We start from the raw sequence: 16,910 nt of genomic DNA on the forward strand, positions 1-16,910 counted from the left end.
CTTAGCTCTGAAAGCCAACAGGGGTTGTGTTCACAAGTCCCATAGGACTACAGAAAGCAAAGAAGCAGTTTTTAACTGGCACATGTGCTACTACTTACTTTGGCTATCCCCCCAGTTCTTAGCACATAGAGAGCAGGCAAAAACACCCATTTTCCGGTCTTTCTAAGGAGGGGGTCTGAATGCATCTTTTATAACCTGGGGCCCAAGGTTCTGGCTTCTAATTGGTGTGCATTTAGGAGCTAACTATGATCCTCCATGGAGCCTGGGGAAGCTGGTGGGCATTTTTCCACCTTCTTTCTCTAGGTCACTCCATTTATAACACTCAGTCACCAACATCTCTTTGGAAGTTGCTTGTACACATGCCTGGTGCCACAGCACTTGTGACTGCTGCTCCAGGGATGGTCCCCAGTTCTTCTGGCCCTGTTAGCCAACAGCTCCTGCATTCAGGACTCCTCAGGACTATAGCAAACAGAGAAGCAGTTTTTAAATGGTGCAGGAGCACCCTCCCCACTCCCACCACCATGGCTATACGCCCTGTGTCTGTGCAGAGAGAGCAGGCAAAAACACCCATCTCCCAGTTTCGCCCCGAAAGGGGTAAACTATACATTTTCCTAGCTGCTGTCTGAGCGTCTGGCTTCTAATCAGCCTGCATCCAGGTTTTGCCTGTGATTTTCCTGTTTGAGACACTGACAGGTCTTGGCACACCCTCAATTATTGGAAGCCACCAAGAATAACTATAGTGGCTAGGACAATTACAGTTTGGAGAGAACTGTTCATCTCCTATATGAGACCAGTCTGACATAATGGGAGAGGTGGCTTTTTCACCTAATGCACATTAACCAAAACAGAGAGTCAGGAAAAAATTAACAAGGAAACTAAGTTTCAAACAAACAAACAATAACAAGATAAATCTCCTGAAACTAATCTTAATGAAACAGAGATAATGGTCATTAAAGTGCTCACTGAGGTCAGGGGAACAATGTATGAACAAAGTGAGAATTTGAACAAAGAGATACAAAATACAAAAAAGCATCCAGCAGAATTCATAGAGCTGAAGAATACAATAATTGAGCTGAAAAATTCAATAGAGGGGTTCAGTATCAGACTAGATGAAGTAAAAGAAAGGATCAACAAACTAGAAGATGAGGCAGTGGAATTCATTCAATAAGAGAAGCAAAAAGAAAAAAATAGTAAAAAGAGTCGTTAGCTTAAAGACCTAAAGGGATACCATCAAGCTACCAATATACATGTGCTAGAGGTCCCAGAATGAGGCAAAAGAAACAGAAAGCTTATTCAAAGAAATAATGGCTGGAAACTTGCCCAATCTAGGGACACTGACATCTATATCCAAAAACCCCAAAGAATACCAGAAAAGATGAATCTAAAGAGACTCACACTGAGACACATAAAATTAAATCTTCAAAAGTTAAAAGGAATTTAAAGACAAAGAAGAAAAGCTACTTGTTACTTATAATGGAACCCCCATAAGAATATCAGCAGATTGTTCGGCAGAAACTTTGCAGGCCAGAATGAAGCATAATTATATATTTAAAGTACTGAAAGAAAAATACTGCCAACCAAGAAAATACATGGCATTGCTTGACCTTCTGAATTGAGAGATAGAGTATTTTGGACAAACAAAAGCTAAATTCATCACCACTAGACCAGCCTTACAAGAATTGTTAAAGGGAAGGGAGTTCTTTAAGATGAAACAAAAGGGTGCTAATTAGTAACATGAAAATATATGAAAGTATAAAACTCACTGGTAAAGGAAAATATATAGTTAAAATAGAATACTCTAAAATTGTAATGGTGGTGGGCAAGTTACTTACAACTTTAGTATGAAGGTTAAAGGACAAAGTATACAATTTGTTTATATACAGTATAAAAATATGTAAATTGTGACATCAAAAATATTGTAGCATATAATGGTAAGTGTAAAAATGTAGAGCTTTTGCATGTGTTTGAAGTGTTTGAAGTTATGTTGTTATTAACTTAAACTAGATTTCTATAAGATGTTTTATGTAAGCCTCATGATAACCACAAGGCCAAAAACCTACAGTAGATACAAAAAGATAAACAGAAAGGAATCAACCACGACAGAAAATCATCAAATCACAAAGGAAGAGAGGAAGAGAGAAACACATTGGTCTATAAAGCAGCCAAACACCCTCCCCTCCCCCCAAAAAGTAACAAAACGGCAATAGCAAGTTCATAGCTATCAAGAATTACACTTAAATATAAATTTTCTAAATTCTTCAATTAAAAAATTACAGACTGGCTGAATGGATAAAAAAAATAAGACTCAACCATCTGCTACTACAAGAGTTTCACTGCGCCTTTAAAGACACAGAGTGAAAGCAAAAGATTGGAGCAAGACTTTTCACGCAAATGGAAACTATAATAAAGCAGGTGTATTTATACTTAAGTCAGGTCATTATACAATGATAAGAGGTCTATTCATCAAGATGATATAAAATTGTAAATATTTATGTAGCCAGCATTGGAGCACCTAAATATATAAATCAAATATAAACTGTTATGAAGGGAGAAATAAACAGTAATATAATAATAGTAGGGGATTTCAATACTCCACTTTCAACAATGGATGGATCATCCACACAGAAAATCAGAAAGGAAGCATTAGACTTAAATTACATCATAGACCAAAAGAACTTAACATTTACATTGCATTCCATCCTACCACAGCTGAATATACATTTTTCTCAAGCACACATGGAATAATCTCCAGGACAGATCAAATGTTAGGCCACAAAACAAATCTTAATAAATGTAAAAATACTGAATTCATATAAAGCATCTTTTCTGACCACAGTGGTATGAAACAAGAAGAAAACTGGAAAATTCACCAACATGCTACTGAACAACCAACAGGCCAAAGAAAAAAATCAAAAGGGAAATCAAAGAGTATCTTGAGACAAATGAAAATGGAAACACAACGTATCAAAAACATGGAATGTAGCAAAGCAGTTTTAAGAGGGAAGTTCATAGTGATAAACACCCAAGCTAAGAAAAAGGAAGATCTTGAAAAATCTTTTACACTTCTAGAAACTAGAAAAAGAACAACTAAGCACAAAGTTAGTAGAAGAAAGGCAATAGTAAAGATCAGAGTGTAAATAAATGAAATAGAAAATAAAAAGGCGTTAGGAAAGATCAGTGAAGGGAACAGCCAATTTTCTGAAAAGGTAAACAAAACTGACAAACCTTTAGCTAGACTAATTAAGGAAAAAAAGGGAAAGACAGATACAGAAATGAAAGAGGAAGCATTACAACAAATACCACACAAATACAAAGAGTCATGAGACTGCTATGAATAATTACACACCGACAAATCAGATACCTAGAAGGCATAGACAAATTCCTAGAAACATGCAACCTGCCAAGGCTGAATCATAAAGAAAAAGAAAATTTCATTTGAATCAATAATCAAAAGCCTTCCAACAAAGGAAAGAATTAGACTGTTTCACTCGTGAATTTTACCAAACTTCTAAAGAAGAATTAATACCAACGTTTTCAAACTCTCCCAAAACATAGAAATACAGGGAACATTTTCAAACTTATTTTGTGAGGCCAGCATTATCCTAATACCAAAGCCAGACACGGACACAAGAAAAGAAAATTAGAGGCCAATATTCCTGATGAACATAAGTGTAAAATTCCTTGACAAGATATTAACAAACTGACTGGTTATAATAAGCCTCACCATAATCAAGGCCCACAGCTAGCATCATACTTAATGGTGAAAAGCTGAAAGCTTTTCCTCTAAGATAGGAACGAACTAGACAAAGAGACCCACTCTCTCCCCTTATATTCAATACAGTATTGGAAAACCAGGCTAGAACAATTAGGCAAGTAAAAAAAAAAAAAAAAGGCATTCAAATCAGAAAGGAAGAAGCAAACTTGTCTTTGTTTGCAGATCACATGACATTATATATAAAAAAACCTTACTGTCTCCATCAAAAAGCTATTAGAACAAACAAATTCAGTGAAGTTTCAGAATACAAAATCAATATTAAAAAATCAGCTGCATTTCTATACATTAACAACTAACTGCTGCAAAGAGAAATTAAGAAAATAATTCCATTGACAATTCCATCAAAAACAATCAATAGGTAGAATAAATTTAAAAAGGAGGTGAAACATCTGTGCATCAAAAACTGTAAGCCATTAATGAAAGAAATTGAAGAAGACACAAATAAATGACAAATATTCCTTGTTCATGGATTAGAAGACTTAACATTGTTAAAATGTTCATAGTACCCAAAGCAATCCATAAATTCAATGCAATCAAAATTCCAACAGCATTTTTCACAGACATAGAAAAAAAATTTAAAATTTGTATGAAACCACAAAAGAGTCCAAATAGCCAAAGCAATTGAGAAAGAACAGAGCCAAAGGCATTATACTTGTTGATTTCAAACAATAGTAATCAAAGCAGTGTGGCAGTAATGCAAGAATTGACGCATCGGTGAATAGAACAGAGAGAGCAGAAATAAATTCATGCATATATGGTCAATTAATTTTTGGCAAAGGAGCCAAGAACATACAATGCAAAAAAGATGGTATCTTCAATAAATGGTGCTAGGAAAAGTGGATATCCACACACAAAAGAATAAAATTGGACTCTTATCTTACACCATACACAATAATCAACTCAAAATGGATTAAAGACTTGAAAGTAATCCTGAAACCATAAGCTCCTAGAAGAAAACATAGGGGTAAGCTCTTTGACATTGGCACTGCCAATGATTTTTTAAATGTGACACCAAAAGCAAAGTCAACAAAAGCAAAAATAAACACGTGGGACTACATCAAACTAAAAAGCTATGCACAGCAAAAGAAACCATCAATAATATGAAAAGGCAACCTATGGAATAGGAAAAAAATTGGAAACCACATATATGATAAGAGGTTAATACCCAAAATATACAAGAACTTGAAATTCAATAGCAATCCCACCTCCCCCAAATAACCCAATTTAAAAATGGGCAAAGGACATGAATAGATATTTTTCCAAAGAAGACATACAAAAGGCCAATAGGTCCATGGGAAGGTAGTCAGCATTACTAATCATCAGAAAAATGAAAATCAAAGCAACAATGAGATCTCACCTCATACCTGTTAGGACGTCTACCGGCAAAAAAGACAAGAGATGTGTTGGCAAGAATGTGGAGAAAAGAGAAGCCTGTACCCTGTTTGTGGGAATGTAAACTGGTGCATCCACTATGGAAAACAGTATGGAGTTTCTCTATAAATTAAAAATAGAACTAGAACTACTACATGACCTAGCAATTCCACTCTCTGTATCTATCTGAAGGACATGAAGTCACTCTCTCAGAGAGGTATATGCACTCCCATGTTCACTGCAGCATTATTTACAATATCCAATGTATAGAAACAAACTACACATCATTTAATGGATCAGTGGCTAAAGGAAATGTGGTATAAATGCACAATGGAATATTATTCAGCCTTCAAAAAGGACATCCTTCTTTTGCAACAACAGAGATGGACGTGGAGGGCATTACACTCAGTAAAATAAACCAGATAAAGAAAAATATGCATGGTATCACTTACATGTGGAATAAAAAAGAAAGTTGAACTCACATAAATGGAAAAGAATGGTGGTTGCTGCAGGCTGAGGGGTGGAGGAAATAGGGAGAGGGTGGTGAAAGGGTACAAACTTTCAGTAATAAGATGAATAAAGGTCTTAGAGTCTAATGTATAATGTGGTAAAGAATTAAAATTTGCTAAGAGAATAGGACTTGAGTGTTTTCACCAAAAAAGAAAAAAAAAAAAGGTAAATATGTGAGGTGAAGTGATGACTGTGTTCATTACCTTGAATGTGGGAATCCTTCTACAATGTATTCGTACCAAACCATCACGTTGTACACTTTACACATATTACAACTTTATTGGTCAATTATATCTCAGTAAAGCTCAGAAAGTTTTACATAATTAAAAAATCCTTTGCCCATGTTGAATTGGGTGTATCGTTGAATTGTAGAAGTTCTTTGTATATTCTAAATATTAGTGCTTATCTAAGTATATGATTTGCAAATATTTTCTCCCATTCTGTGGGTTGTCCACTCTCTTGACAGTGTCCTTAGATGCTTTCTTTTTCATTTTGATGAAGTCTAATTTATGTTTTTTTCTTTTGTCGTCATATCTAAGAAATCATCAAATCTAATGTCATGAAGATTTCTTCCTATGCTTTCTTCTAAGAGTTTTTTACTTTTGGCTGTTTTTAATTGTTGACTCTTACAGATGTCCCCCATTCTACCCCTACCCTTTGCCTCCCTCCACCCTATACTTTTAACTTTTATATTTAAGCTTATGATCCACTTTGAAACAATTTTTTATATGATTAAGGTAAGGGTCCAAAATCATTCTTTTGCGTATAGATACCCAGTTTTGCTAGTAACTTTAGTTGAAAAAACTGTCCTTACCCCACTGAATGGGCTTATATGTGAGGGCTTATTTTGGGGCTCTATTCTACTCCACACCCATATGTCCTTCCTTACGCCAGCACCACACTGTTTTGATGACTGTAGCTTTTTTAAGTTTTAAAATCAGGAAATGTAAGTCTTCCAAATTTGTTGTTCTGTTTCAAGATTGTTTTGGCAATTAATAATATTTTAAAGCGCACTCTAAACAGAGTTTACATATTTATAAACCATATGTATCATGTTTGAAGATTTATGCTTATGACATACATATTTGTATTTTCAGCCTGACCTGTCCGTAGCTCTAGACTTGAAACTGCCTGACAACTCCAGCACGCTTCTCAATATTAGCATGTCAAAAACACAATTTTTCATCTCTTCTTTGAAATTTGCTTCTCCTGGTTTTGACATCTTAGTAAATAGCATCACACGCTTTTTCTCCCCTTTTTTTCACCACTGCTTCGCTCCCCCGGCCCCTCTCATATCCAATCCTTCAGCAAATCCTGTTGGCTTTTTCTTCCGAATATATCTCCAATCTGACCACCTCCGTCCTTATTAACCTAGTTACAGTCATCATGTTTCCTACAACCACCGGCTCCAATCTATTCTCTTCATAGAAGCAAGGAAGCCTGAGAAAAGATGAGTTCTGGAATCTTACCTTTAATACGTTTGTCCAAGTATTCTAGGGTTATCCTAAACAGTTGAATTAATGCAAGAATTAAGGATCCAAATGCAAGGGATCCCGTGTGATATCTGGGCAAAGATAAAATGAGAATAAAAGTTAAAGTATCTTTACTATTAACTAAAAGCATGTTAGTTAAACTATTTATAGGTACAAAGAACTGCAGGAGAACTGATAAAAAAGAGCTTCTTACATGCTCCTATTCTGATTGATAAAGGTCTAGAGAGTTTTAAAACACACATGCATATTTTGCCCTTCATCTACAAAAGTGATACCAATATCCTGTCAGCATAAAATAGGATATTTGATCTGAGCAACGGAGAGACAAAGCCAAGTTAATCCTTAATCTTCAATTTGGTGTCCTCCCTGCTTCTTGACTCTAGTAACCTATGGTGTTTAGAAGAATACTAGCCTGGGTAGGGAGTACAAAGTTGTGGCTATCAAACCAGGCAGAGCCAATGAACATGCATGAATCTCGAATCATACTTTTGAACTCATTTGTACCTTGCCACTTGAGTGATAAGCACAAGATTGAATTATAAGCACATTAAGCCTAACCTGGAAAGTAGACGTAAGGCTCAACGTGGAACTTACCGTATGGCTCGTCCAAACGCAGTAAAAAGTGGATGTGGTGGGATGTCATCAGGTTTTCTCAAGGCCCAGTAATAAGAAGCAAAGGCACCCGCCAGGGCACACTGACCCAACGCAATGACAAAGTTTATAAGCCACAGGAAGACAAAAAGATTGAATATCTGGAGGACAGTGACGTACTGATGGTACAGGCTGTTTCCACCATAGAAAGCAAAGTTACACCGAGCATGAGGGCAAGCTTTAGAAATTTCAGTTCCGTTAAAAACCTGCACTCAGAAAACAACAACATGGACAATAGTAAATATTATTCCAAGATAAACACCCTCCCCGCCTTCTCCTTTTTTGTAGCTCTACCCCTGCGCCCCCCTGCCCCCCGCAATGGCATGTTCTGTGCTTTCTCCATGAGCTTCTGCTGTTATTCCTATTTTCAATCATATCACTTCATAGAATCATTGAATGAGCTCTGGAAAATACAGAGTGCCCCCTCCCCCTACAAATGTATACACACTTAACAGTTGATAGCTCAATTGATGTTTCTTTCTTTTCATATTTAACCCATTGGAATAAGTAATTATTCAAAGTGCATATATATTTTTGGGGACACCCTGCATATCTCATTTCCATCCTATGTTCATCCCTCTTCAACCCCTTTAGTTTCAATGTACTAGTGCTATTGTTAACAATACCTGCTTCTTGGGTATCTGATAAGACAAATGAGATCAGGAAATAGTAGAGCTTTCTTTCTATTTTCCCACCGTTTTCAGTGTTCTCCTGATCCACTCTCCCCTTCTCCATAGTGATCCCTATCAATACACAGGGTCTTTCTCTACTTCAGGATGATTCTAACAACTGCTAGATGAATGTAGAAGAGTTCTGTATGGAAGTTAAATAAAAGAGAGAGTTTCTTTTACTTACCTCTGGGTCACAGGTTTTATTTTCATATTTACATTGCCCATCCTGGTTTACGACTTTGTATACGGGCACCCCTGATGTAGCCAAGTAACTGAGTAAATTTTATTAAGGATAAATTACTTGCTGGTAAGTTGAAAATAAATAGACATGAAAAAATAACTTATTTTTAAAAGTAAATTAAAAATCCTTTGGGAGATTAACTTCAAATAACTCTTAATATTGTAATAATTCATCCATTCTTCAGACCCAGAGTAATATCACAGAGGTCAGCTGCACTGAGCGGCCTCTTAAAATCAGTAAAATATATGGGATCTTTTAAAGGTTATTGCCAAGGAGAAGTAGCATATGTGAAGACAAAATAAAACGAAATCTACCATCTGACTTATATGAGGGGAAATACAATCAGTAGACAAACTTTTTTAAAGCTTAGCGGAAAAAATAATCAATTATTTCTTTAAGGTGTTCTTAATCTTCCCAGGATGAAAATCACTGAATTCCTGGTTCCTGAATAATGGGTGGACCTGAGGTTCAACGAGATAAATTACCAAAGGATACACTGCTATCACAGCCCAGTAGCTAATACAGATTGAGAGCAAAATGAAAGTTAAAACTGGATAAATTAATGTAGTAGGGACATATCCAATGGCTCTGAAATAAAACAAATAGATGAAGTTCAAAATGATCTGGTGTTATAATTTCTCTAATGAATTCTTATTTGTTAGAACTAGAAATAAGCCTTAGACTGAATTATTTCTAAGAATAGTGGTAATAACCATCGACTCATTTGCTGATCATGCTGGCATATTCTTAGCTGGTTTTTAAATTTGATTGATTGATTGATTGATTGTAAGTTAGAAATATTCTTTCAATGCTCATGTTTGATTCCTGCTCCGATTTCCCCAAACTCTCTCCTCTTTGATTATTTCTGTCTGATTCATAAAGATTTAATTCATTATAATCATAATATTTCTTCCTTTTGTTTAGATTCTTAGACTTTTATAATTAGAGAGGACCCTGATGGTCATCTCATCAAATGTGAGAATCCCTCCCTAATTCAGGAATCTTTGCTGTACTATCTTCAAAATATGTTCATAAACCTCCGGTGACCACACTGTTAGGAACTTACTTTTATATGACACAGCTTATTCTCTTTCTTACCAACATATTAGAAAATTCTCCCTTCTCTGCCTGCCTGTAATTCAGATCCATGACCTTCTGGAGAAGAAATGACCAGCTTTTCAACACAGCAGCCCTTCCAAGTAACTCATCCTTTTGTTCTGCAGGATAAGCATTCCTTTGACATTTCCTCATAAGACGTGGCTTGAAATGGTCCCCATCCTAGTTGCCCTGTCCCTAGCTACTTTTGAATGCTCTTTGCAGCATATGACACTGAATTAAATCCAGTACTGCTTGATACAGCCACCGAGAACGCCGATGGAATGATTTCCACTCCTAATGAGTTGACACGCCTTAGATTCCTTTCAAATTTATTACCTTCACTTCATTGTTTGAACTATGCTGTTGTTTCCTTTCTCCAGATACTGCAGTTGAATGAATTACTGAGCATCTATCTGTTTACTGTGTTCTCGCACCCATTTATTCCAACTCTTATTTTCCCTTGAGCAAACTATCAACCTGTGACAGTTGTATGGGCCCTTTAACACACACACATATACACACACATGCACACACATATATATGCACATACACACACTCATATACACATTTAGAGGCATAAAGTAGGGCAAGTTACAGTAAATTGCACAATATCATATTATTTTAAAAATACAGCAAATCAGTAGTTTTCAGTGGCTAATGATAGGGCTTCCATTATTGTGGGAAGGAGACAGAGTTTAATTCAACAAACTGCTTGTTAACCATTTAAACCATAGGCCTCAGGTAGCATTATTATATTATAGATGACAATTTTGTTAAAATAATCCTTAAAGAGTACTTAAAATAATTTGGTCTGGTCCATTAACAACCAAGTTTCCATCATTGTAAATAGAGAGTATGGTTTGTTGGCTTTACAATAATGCTTTCTTAGTTTCTTCCATGCATCATTCAAAAGTTTAAAGTATTATCCTCAAGTGACTTTTTGGAATAGTTTGGAAACTGTAGGTGTTATTACCCTCCAGCATGAATTTATGAAAAACTTAGTGTTTATTTTATAGCATTTTTTAAAATAAAAATTGGCTCTGGGTATAAAGTGTTTCTGCATTAAGAGCTTTAGATACAAAATATATAGTCTGCTACTGCTAGGATCAATTATTCTTTATACTGGCAAATTTTGTCATTCATACAGAAATGGTAATAGTATGTAATTGACTTTATAGAATTATGGTGGTTTAAAGTTCTGCAAATGATCTCAAGCATTAATATTAACATATGACTCAGTATGGGAATAATACATCATGCAAGATAATTAACTTTTATATAGCACTTTATTACTTACTTTAACATACACTATTCACCTAACATACATTTGGTGTTTTAAAAAAAGTGCTAATAGGTAGACTAGACAGGTTTTAACCCTATGATAATGGAGGTTTTAGGGATATTGAAGGACATGTTAACATGACCTTTTTAATAAGTGGCAGTCTAAACTTGGATAAGTCTTCTTGAAGGGAAAGCAGATTTTTTTAGCAAGACTTCTTAAAGGAAAAATAGCCCGGGGCAGCTACACAATAGGCAGTGACTGACTGGACTGACGGATACACACGGGGTGAGGTTTTCCATCGGGGCCTTACTTGCTCCCTTCCTTCAGCAGGGCAATGGAGATGCGGATTCGGGTCCTAAGGAAGATCAGCATGAGGATGACAAGCACTTCAAGGACGGAGAGGATTACCACTTTAAACAGAAAAAGAAATTAGTGTGTGATACACATCAGTTCAAAAAAACAAACTTCCTCTGCCAAAGTTAGGACTAAGCTTCATGGTTATTTCTGCCAATTACAACACTTTGTAGTTTCAGGCAATCTTAGAAATTCACTTTCAAAACCCTCAAGAAATGCTAAGAAATCTAGATGAAAACCTCTAGCTAAAGCTTGAACAACTCAGCTCGACAGGTTTTATCTATGGAAATATTTCAGCCATTTGTAGAAATGGGAAAACAGGCATGTAAGGAAGGAAGGGCTGCTTTAGGCAGCTCTTAAATGTTTCACTTTCACCTCACTGAGTAAGAGAATCGTTACAGAAGAAACTGCCCTGCTCACAATGCCTCTTAATTAATTGACCTTGCTGATTTACACGTCAGGCTCTCGGCTGCCCACATTTTTATTCTGTGACCATCATCATGGCCACTGTTGATGGTATCAGGGCTTAAACACAGCCCAAGTTGTCTAAGAAAAGTCTCAGAAACAGAACTAAGGTATTCTAGGTCAGTTTTGAGTTAAAGCTTATAAACCTCTTGAATTAAGAGTGGTACAAACTTAATGAACTGCGTCAAAACTATCTTCATGCGAAGTAAACACATCTGCAAAGAAGATAAAGTGTGTGTATAAAGGGAGCGAGAGAGCAAGAAGAGGAAATCTTGGGTTCTTTTTGGATTATGCTTCTTGAATCTATCTACACTTGAAATCATGTTTCTGTTTTTTAGTTTGCTGAGACCCTTGTATATTCTTATAAAAATACCTCTGCCTTAGCCCCAGCTTGCTCCAATTTTATTTTCTTTTCAGCTAGCTTGAATTAGTTTCTTTTTACTTGAAGCCAAATAGTCCTAGTTACTATATTTCCTCAATTCTAAAGCATACTAATTTACTAATATCTTTTTAGGAAAAGTAAAGAAACCCTTCATTAAATATCTATTCATTAATTATAAGATGCATACTGACTTCAGAGATGTTAACAAGTGAAAAAACTATGATCTTAACATTAAGGAAATATATCACTGCTAATAACATTCTGAAATTACAAAGGAAACTTAATGGCAAGTTAACCAAATTTCCACCTGTGGAAGAATCCATTCCATAACATGCTTCTTACACAGTATTCTGCTGATGTGTGAACACCTCTGCTGATAGGGCGCTCGTTATTTTCATATTCTTATACCACTAAGACTCTGATGTTACATCACACATCATTTACTATTTCCAAGTAGGTAAAAATCAGTTAAACCAGAGATGTGGGAAGATCTTAGTAACGTATCATTCTGCTATTATATCTCTTTTTTAAGTTAAACTATATTGATGTTTTCATGCACGTTTGATTCTCTTAAAACATGAAAATGAGCCCAAAATTGTGGAGTATAGCTATAATAAGCTAAAATCATTATCTTCTTCGGACAAACCTAGAATATGAGATATACCAAAATTGCTTTATATTCTGACATGGCATTGATAAGAACATAGCATATTAAACTTCTATCTTTATAAAATTACATGTTCAAAATGGTTATATTAGAGAAATTTAACTGTCTTTTGAATTTATACATTACATTCCTTCCTTGTGTCTAAATAAGAACAAATAATAGAAGCAGAAGCATATATATTTTTGAGACCCTATAGACCCTATGGTATTGACTATAGCTTCACAGAGGAGAAGACTGGGATAATTAACAGTGGAAATGAGAATACAACCATCTCCTAACACAATCTAAGACTCATAAAAATTATATTAGTGTATGTAAAACTCTGCTTACTTTCAGTGTTTCTGTGAATTTGTGTAATCACATGTATGCACTTGTCTCTGGCCCCTAGAATTTTGTCCAAACACAGTGCAAGTAATCAATTAATGTCTGAAAAATGGGCTCTGAAAGCTGAGGCTCATTTAAGGAAAAATTAGTATTTCTAGACTTGAAAATGAAAGCAAGCTCTGTATTTTCCTCAAAGTACATCTCTTAATTTTCCAATAGCAGATTCTGATCATCTCAATGATGTCTGTGTTGAAGGTCCTTAAGTGACAGCAGTGGGATGGCCACAGAACCTGTAACTCAGAATCATCTGAAAGTAAGACTAGACTTGTCAGTACGTCATAGATGAGAGTTGTCATATTCAGAAATGACAGCTAACAGTAAGTGGACTGCTGAAGACATATGAAACCACTTCAAATTCATGAAATGAGATTAGGATGCAAGTCCCAAGATGTCTGATTTTTATAGTTAAAAATGGCTATAAATGAAAGAGTTCTTCTGCAACATAGTTGAAAGAAATAATGTGTTTGTTATATGAAGAAAACTAATCTGATGAGAGCTAGAAGTGGGAAGCCTAAGAGCAAGGACTTGGTGTTCTGATCCAGGACTGTCCAAGGAAAGGAGAACAACTCCATTTAATAGACAAAGGAATCTGGTGGGGGTTCTGTGCAGCGGGGCTAGGTCATCAACTCAGCATCAGCCTGAAGAAAGCATCTCGAAACCATCTGAGGTCCTCTGCTAATAAAGCTTCTCATTAGCAATCTCGGTCCCCATAGGTTTTGAACCCAGGAAAGCAATGTCTTAGGCAGGCTATATCTGCATCCTGGTCAGGGAAGAGTGTAAAGTAAGTAGTGTATCCGATAGTGTAAACCTAATAGTGTAAAAAAATAAAATGGCCCTCTGGCGACATCATGTGAGACTTTTTTGAACATGTCTTGCCTGGCTTTCAAACTTCAACAATATGAAGATGAATTCTCTTTTAAAGCAACATGTCGTTAGAGATTATTTTTTAAATCTTGATGAAAGAATATCAATCTCTGTGAAGTGCAAGGAATAGTATAATACAATCATTCTAGGAATATAGGTTTAACGCCATCTCTGAAATCATCTCGCTTTAAAAATTTTGTTACTATTACCCTTAACTAATTTGATAATCTGAATAAATAGTTCAAAATAGAAATGTATTTTTAGTTACTTATTATTCCAATTCCTATAATAAATAGTTTAAAATTCCTGTTATAAAAATTGTTTCTTATTTTTTCTTTTTAAACAAGTTTGAAAAATCAAGCATTTTTTCCCCCTTTAAAACACCTTCCTTGGATATCGGGTTAATGGCTACAAAGATCCACATCCAAAAGATTTTAAAGGCAAAAAGCTTGGAACCATTGTAAAATAATGTTTTCTTAGATTATATAATAAACTCCATTCAATGAGTTTCCATTTACTATAGCTGGTAAGATTATAAGCACATTTACTTTAATGATATTAACAATAAGTGTGCTTAACAGGTTACACCAACCCAAGCTTTCCTTTAGACAAAAAGATGCTCTCTCATTATTACAATTTTAACAAACCAGTTTTTAAAATCCACTCACTAAAAATGAGCCATGTTTGTCTCAGTTCAAAGTACATGCGTATATCAGTCTGCATCCCGAGGTCATATATCTTTAAGTGAGAATTTGGGAGTTCCTGAAGGTTGCTGTACTCCTGGTAACAGTGCCATATTCCTTGAAAAGGAAAGAAAACCAGACTAATATAAAATGTTATTTTCTGAAATATAAGTCATGCGCTTATCACACATATCTACATGTATTTGATCAGCATGGTCATTTCTACAAAGGCAAGATTCATATTTACATAGTAAATGTATTATGTTGGTCTAATAGTCTACATGTGCTGTTATATTCAATATAAACGTTTTCAGTATTTATCTGGATGACTGGCAACATTTGGCTTTAAATGTCCTTTTGACTAGAAACCACCTTAATGTCCAGCAGTAGGGACTGGTTAAATAAGTTACGGTATCCTTATACAGTAGAACACTATATTTCCATATAAAGAGGAGAAAGTCTAGTGATATTAAATAATTTCTATGATCTTTTGTTAGATGAAAAGACCAAGGTCCAAAATAGCAAAATGTATGCTGCAATTCGTATAGTAAGAACAATCTTTACATACATTTTCTTGCACACACATAAAGTATCTCTGGAAGGACACACAGAAATATAATATTTTTTGCTTGCGGGAAGGGAAACTTAGTGACCATGGAATAGAATGAGAAGGAAAAGTTTCACTGTATAAACTTCATATCTTTTGAAATTAGAAGCACTTGAATATATAATCAACTTTTAAAAAGCAAATTTAAAAATTCATTTAAATTGCAAAAAAACCCATTTTAAATATTTTTGATGGTGAAGTCATGTCTTGGTGGAATTACCTAAAGCATATTATCAAAGTCTGTGTCTAGGCAAGACAAATATGGACGAACTGTATTTTTCCCCAAACTCTATATTTCAAGCTATATACTGACTTCTTACACGGTCAAGATAAAGTGCTAGTAAAAAAATAGAGTTAAGAGGTCTATTAATTTGAATGGCCAATGGGTCTGGATTAGGTTTATTGGAAATGTTCCAGCAATAATGAAAAAAACAAACAGCTTTTTAAACCCCTAATTGTAAACTAAAAGTTTTTTTGTTGTTGTTATGGGGGTTTTTATGTAGATATAAAGTGAAGGTGAAGTCCATGAAGAGAGACAAGACTAGACTAGAAAAGACATTTGCTTTTCAAAGAGATGTGACAAATCTCTTTCTTTCAGGCTCTGCTTTCCTAGTGTATTTTTAAATTTTCCTTTAAAAAATAGTTTATGAAATACTTGACACATACAAAATTATATGTAATACAGAAGTAGTTTTTAAAGCATAAGGTAAAATGAACACATATGAATGAAGCACCAAGCTTAAGATTTTATAATCTCAATTTTGCTCTAATTAAGCAAATTGAATTTTTTATAATACGCCGATGTCTTCATTCTACCACACCTTCTTGCCTCTTTCTGAAAAAGAGCAATTATTCTAAATTTTGTGTTTATGATTCTATTATTCTATTTTAACAGAAAAATGTGCTGAAATTTCCCTCTTAAGGAAGATTTATATCTCATACAGATTTACTATTTATTGGTTTATTTATTCATTTGTGTAGTTCTATAAATTTTGAGGCTATTTTATTTGATGTATACATGTTTAGAATTGGTATACATTTTTAGTAAATTGAATCCTTTTTATAACTAATAATGCTTTTTATTCTAAAATCCATTTTGTCTGATATTATTATGGCTACTGCAGCTTTCTCTGTTAATGATTACTAATATATTTTTATTTATGTCTTAATTGTCCATTTCCTCAGGTGTTGTGTAACTTTTATAAGTAACACACAGTTCCAACTTGTATATATATATTTTAATATGGCTTGCAAATCTCTGTAGTCTAATTGGTAAGTTTAATACATTTGTATTTAATATACTGATATCTTTATTTTTGTTTCTATCTACTTATTTTTTGCTTTTTCTGTTCCACATTGTGCCTACACTTCTTCCAATTTTTGTCTTTTAAAAATGGTAAGTTTTTGTTTAT

General features: G+C 34.7%; 1 protein-coding gene across 3 annotated transcripts in view; it reads right to left on the minus strand.

The window, feature by feature from the left end:
- The window catches only part of SLC44A5 (solute carrier family 44 member 5), a gene marked incomplete at its 3' end in the record, with an annotated part of 257,122 nt that overhangs the window by 12,598 nt on the left and 227,614 nt on the right, over positions 1-16,910 (minus strand). For all 3 annotated transcript variants that reach the window (XM_081145142.1, XM_081145140.1, XM_081145141.1), the window contains 6 exons: positions 14,877-15,008; positions 11,403-11,502; positions 9,208-9,300; positions 8,656-8,743; positions 7,744-8,006; positions 7,126-7,220 (listed from right to left, as the gene is read on the minus strand). In XM_081145142.1, coding sequence (XP_081001268.1) covers positions 7,126-7,220; positions 7,744-8,006; positions 8,656-8,743; positions 9,208-9,300; positions 11,403-11,502; positions 14,877-15,008 — 771 coding nt within the window. The remainder of the gene's footprint in view (positions 1-7,125; positions 7,221-7,743; positions 8,007-8,655; positions 8,744-9,207; positions 9,301-11,402; positions 11,503-14,876; positions 15,009-16,910) is intronic.

The sequence above is a fragment of the Miniopterus schreibersii genome (assembly GCF_964146895.1).
Source record: "Miniopterus schreibersii genome assembly, chromosome: 8".
Lineage (NCBI taxonomy): Eukaryota > Metazoa > Chordata > Mammalia > Chiroptera > Miniopteridae > Miniopterus > Miniopterus schreibersii.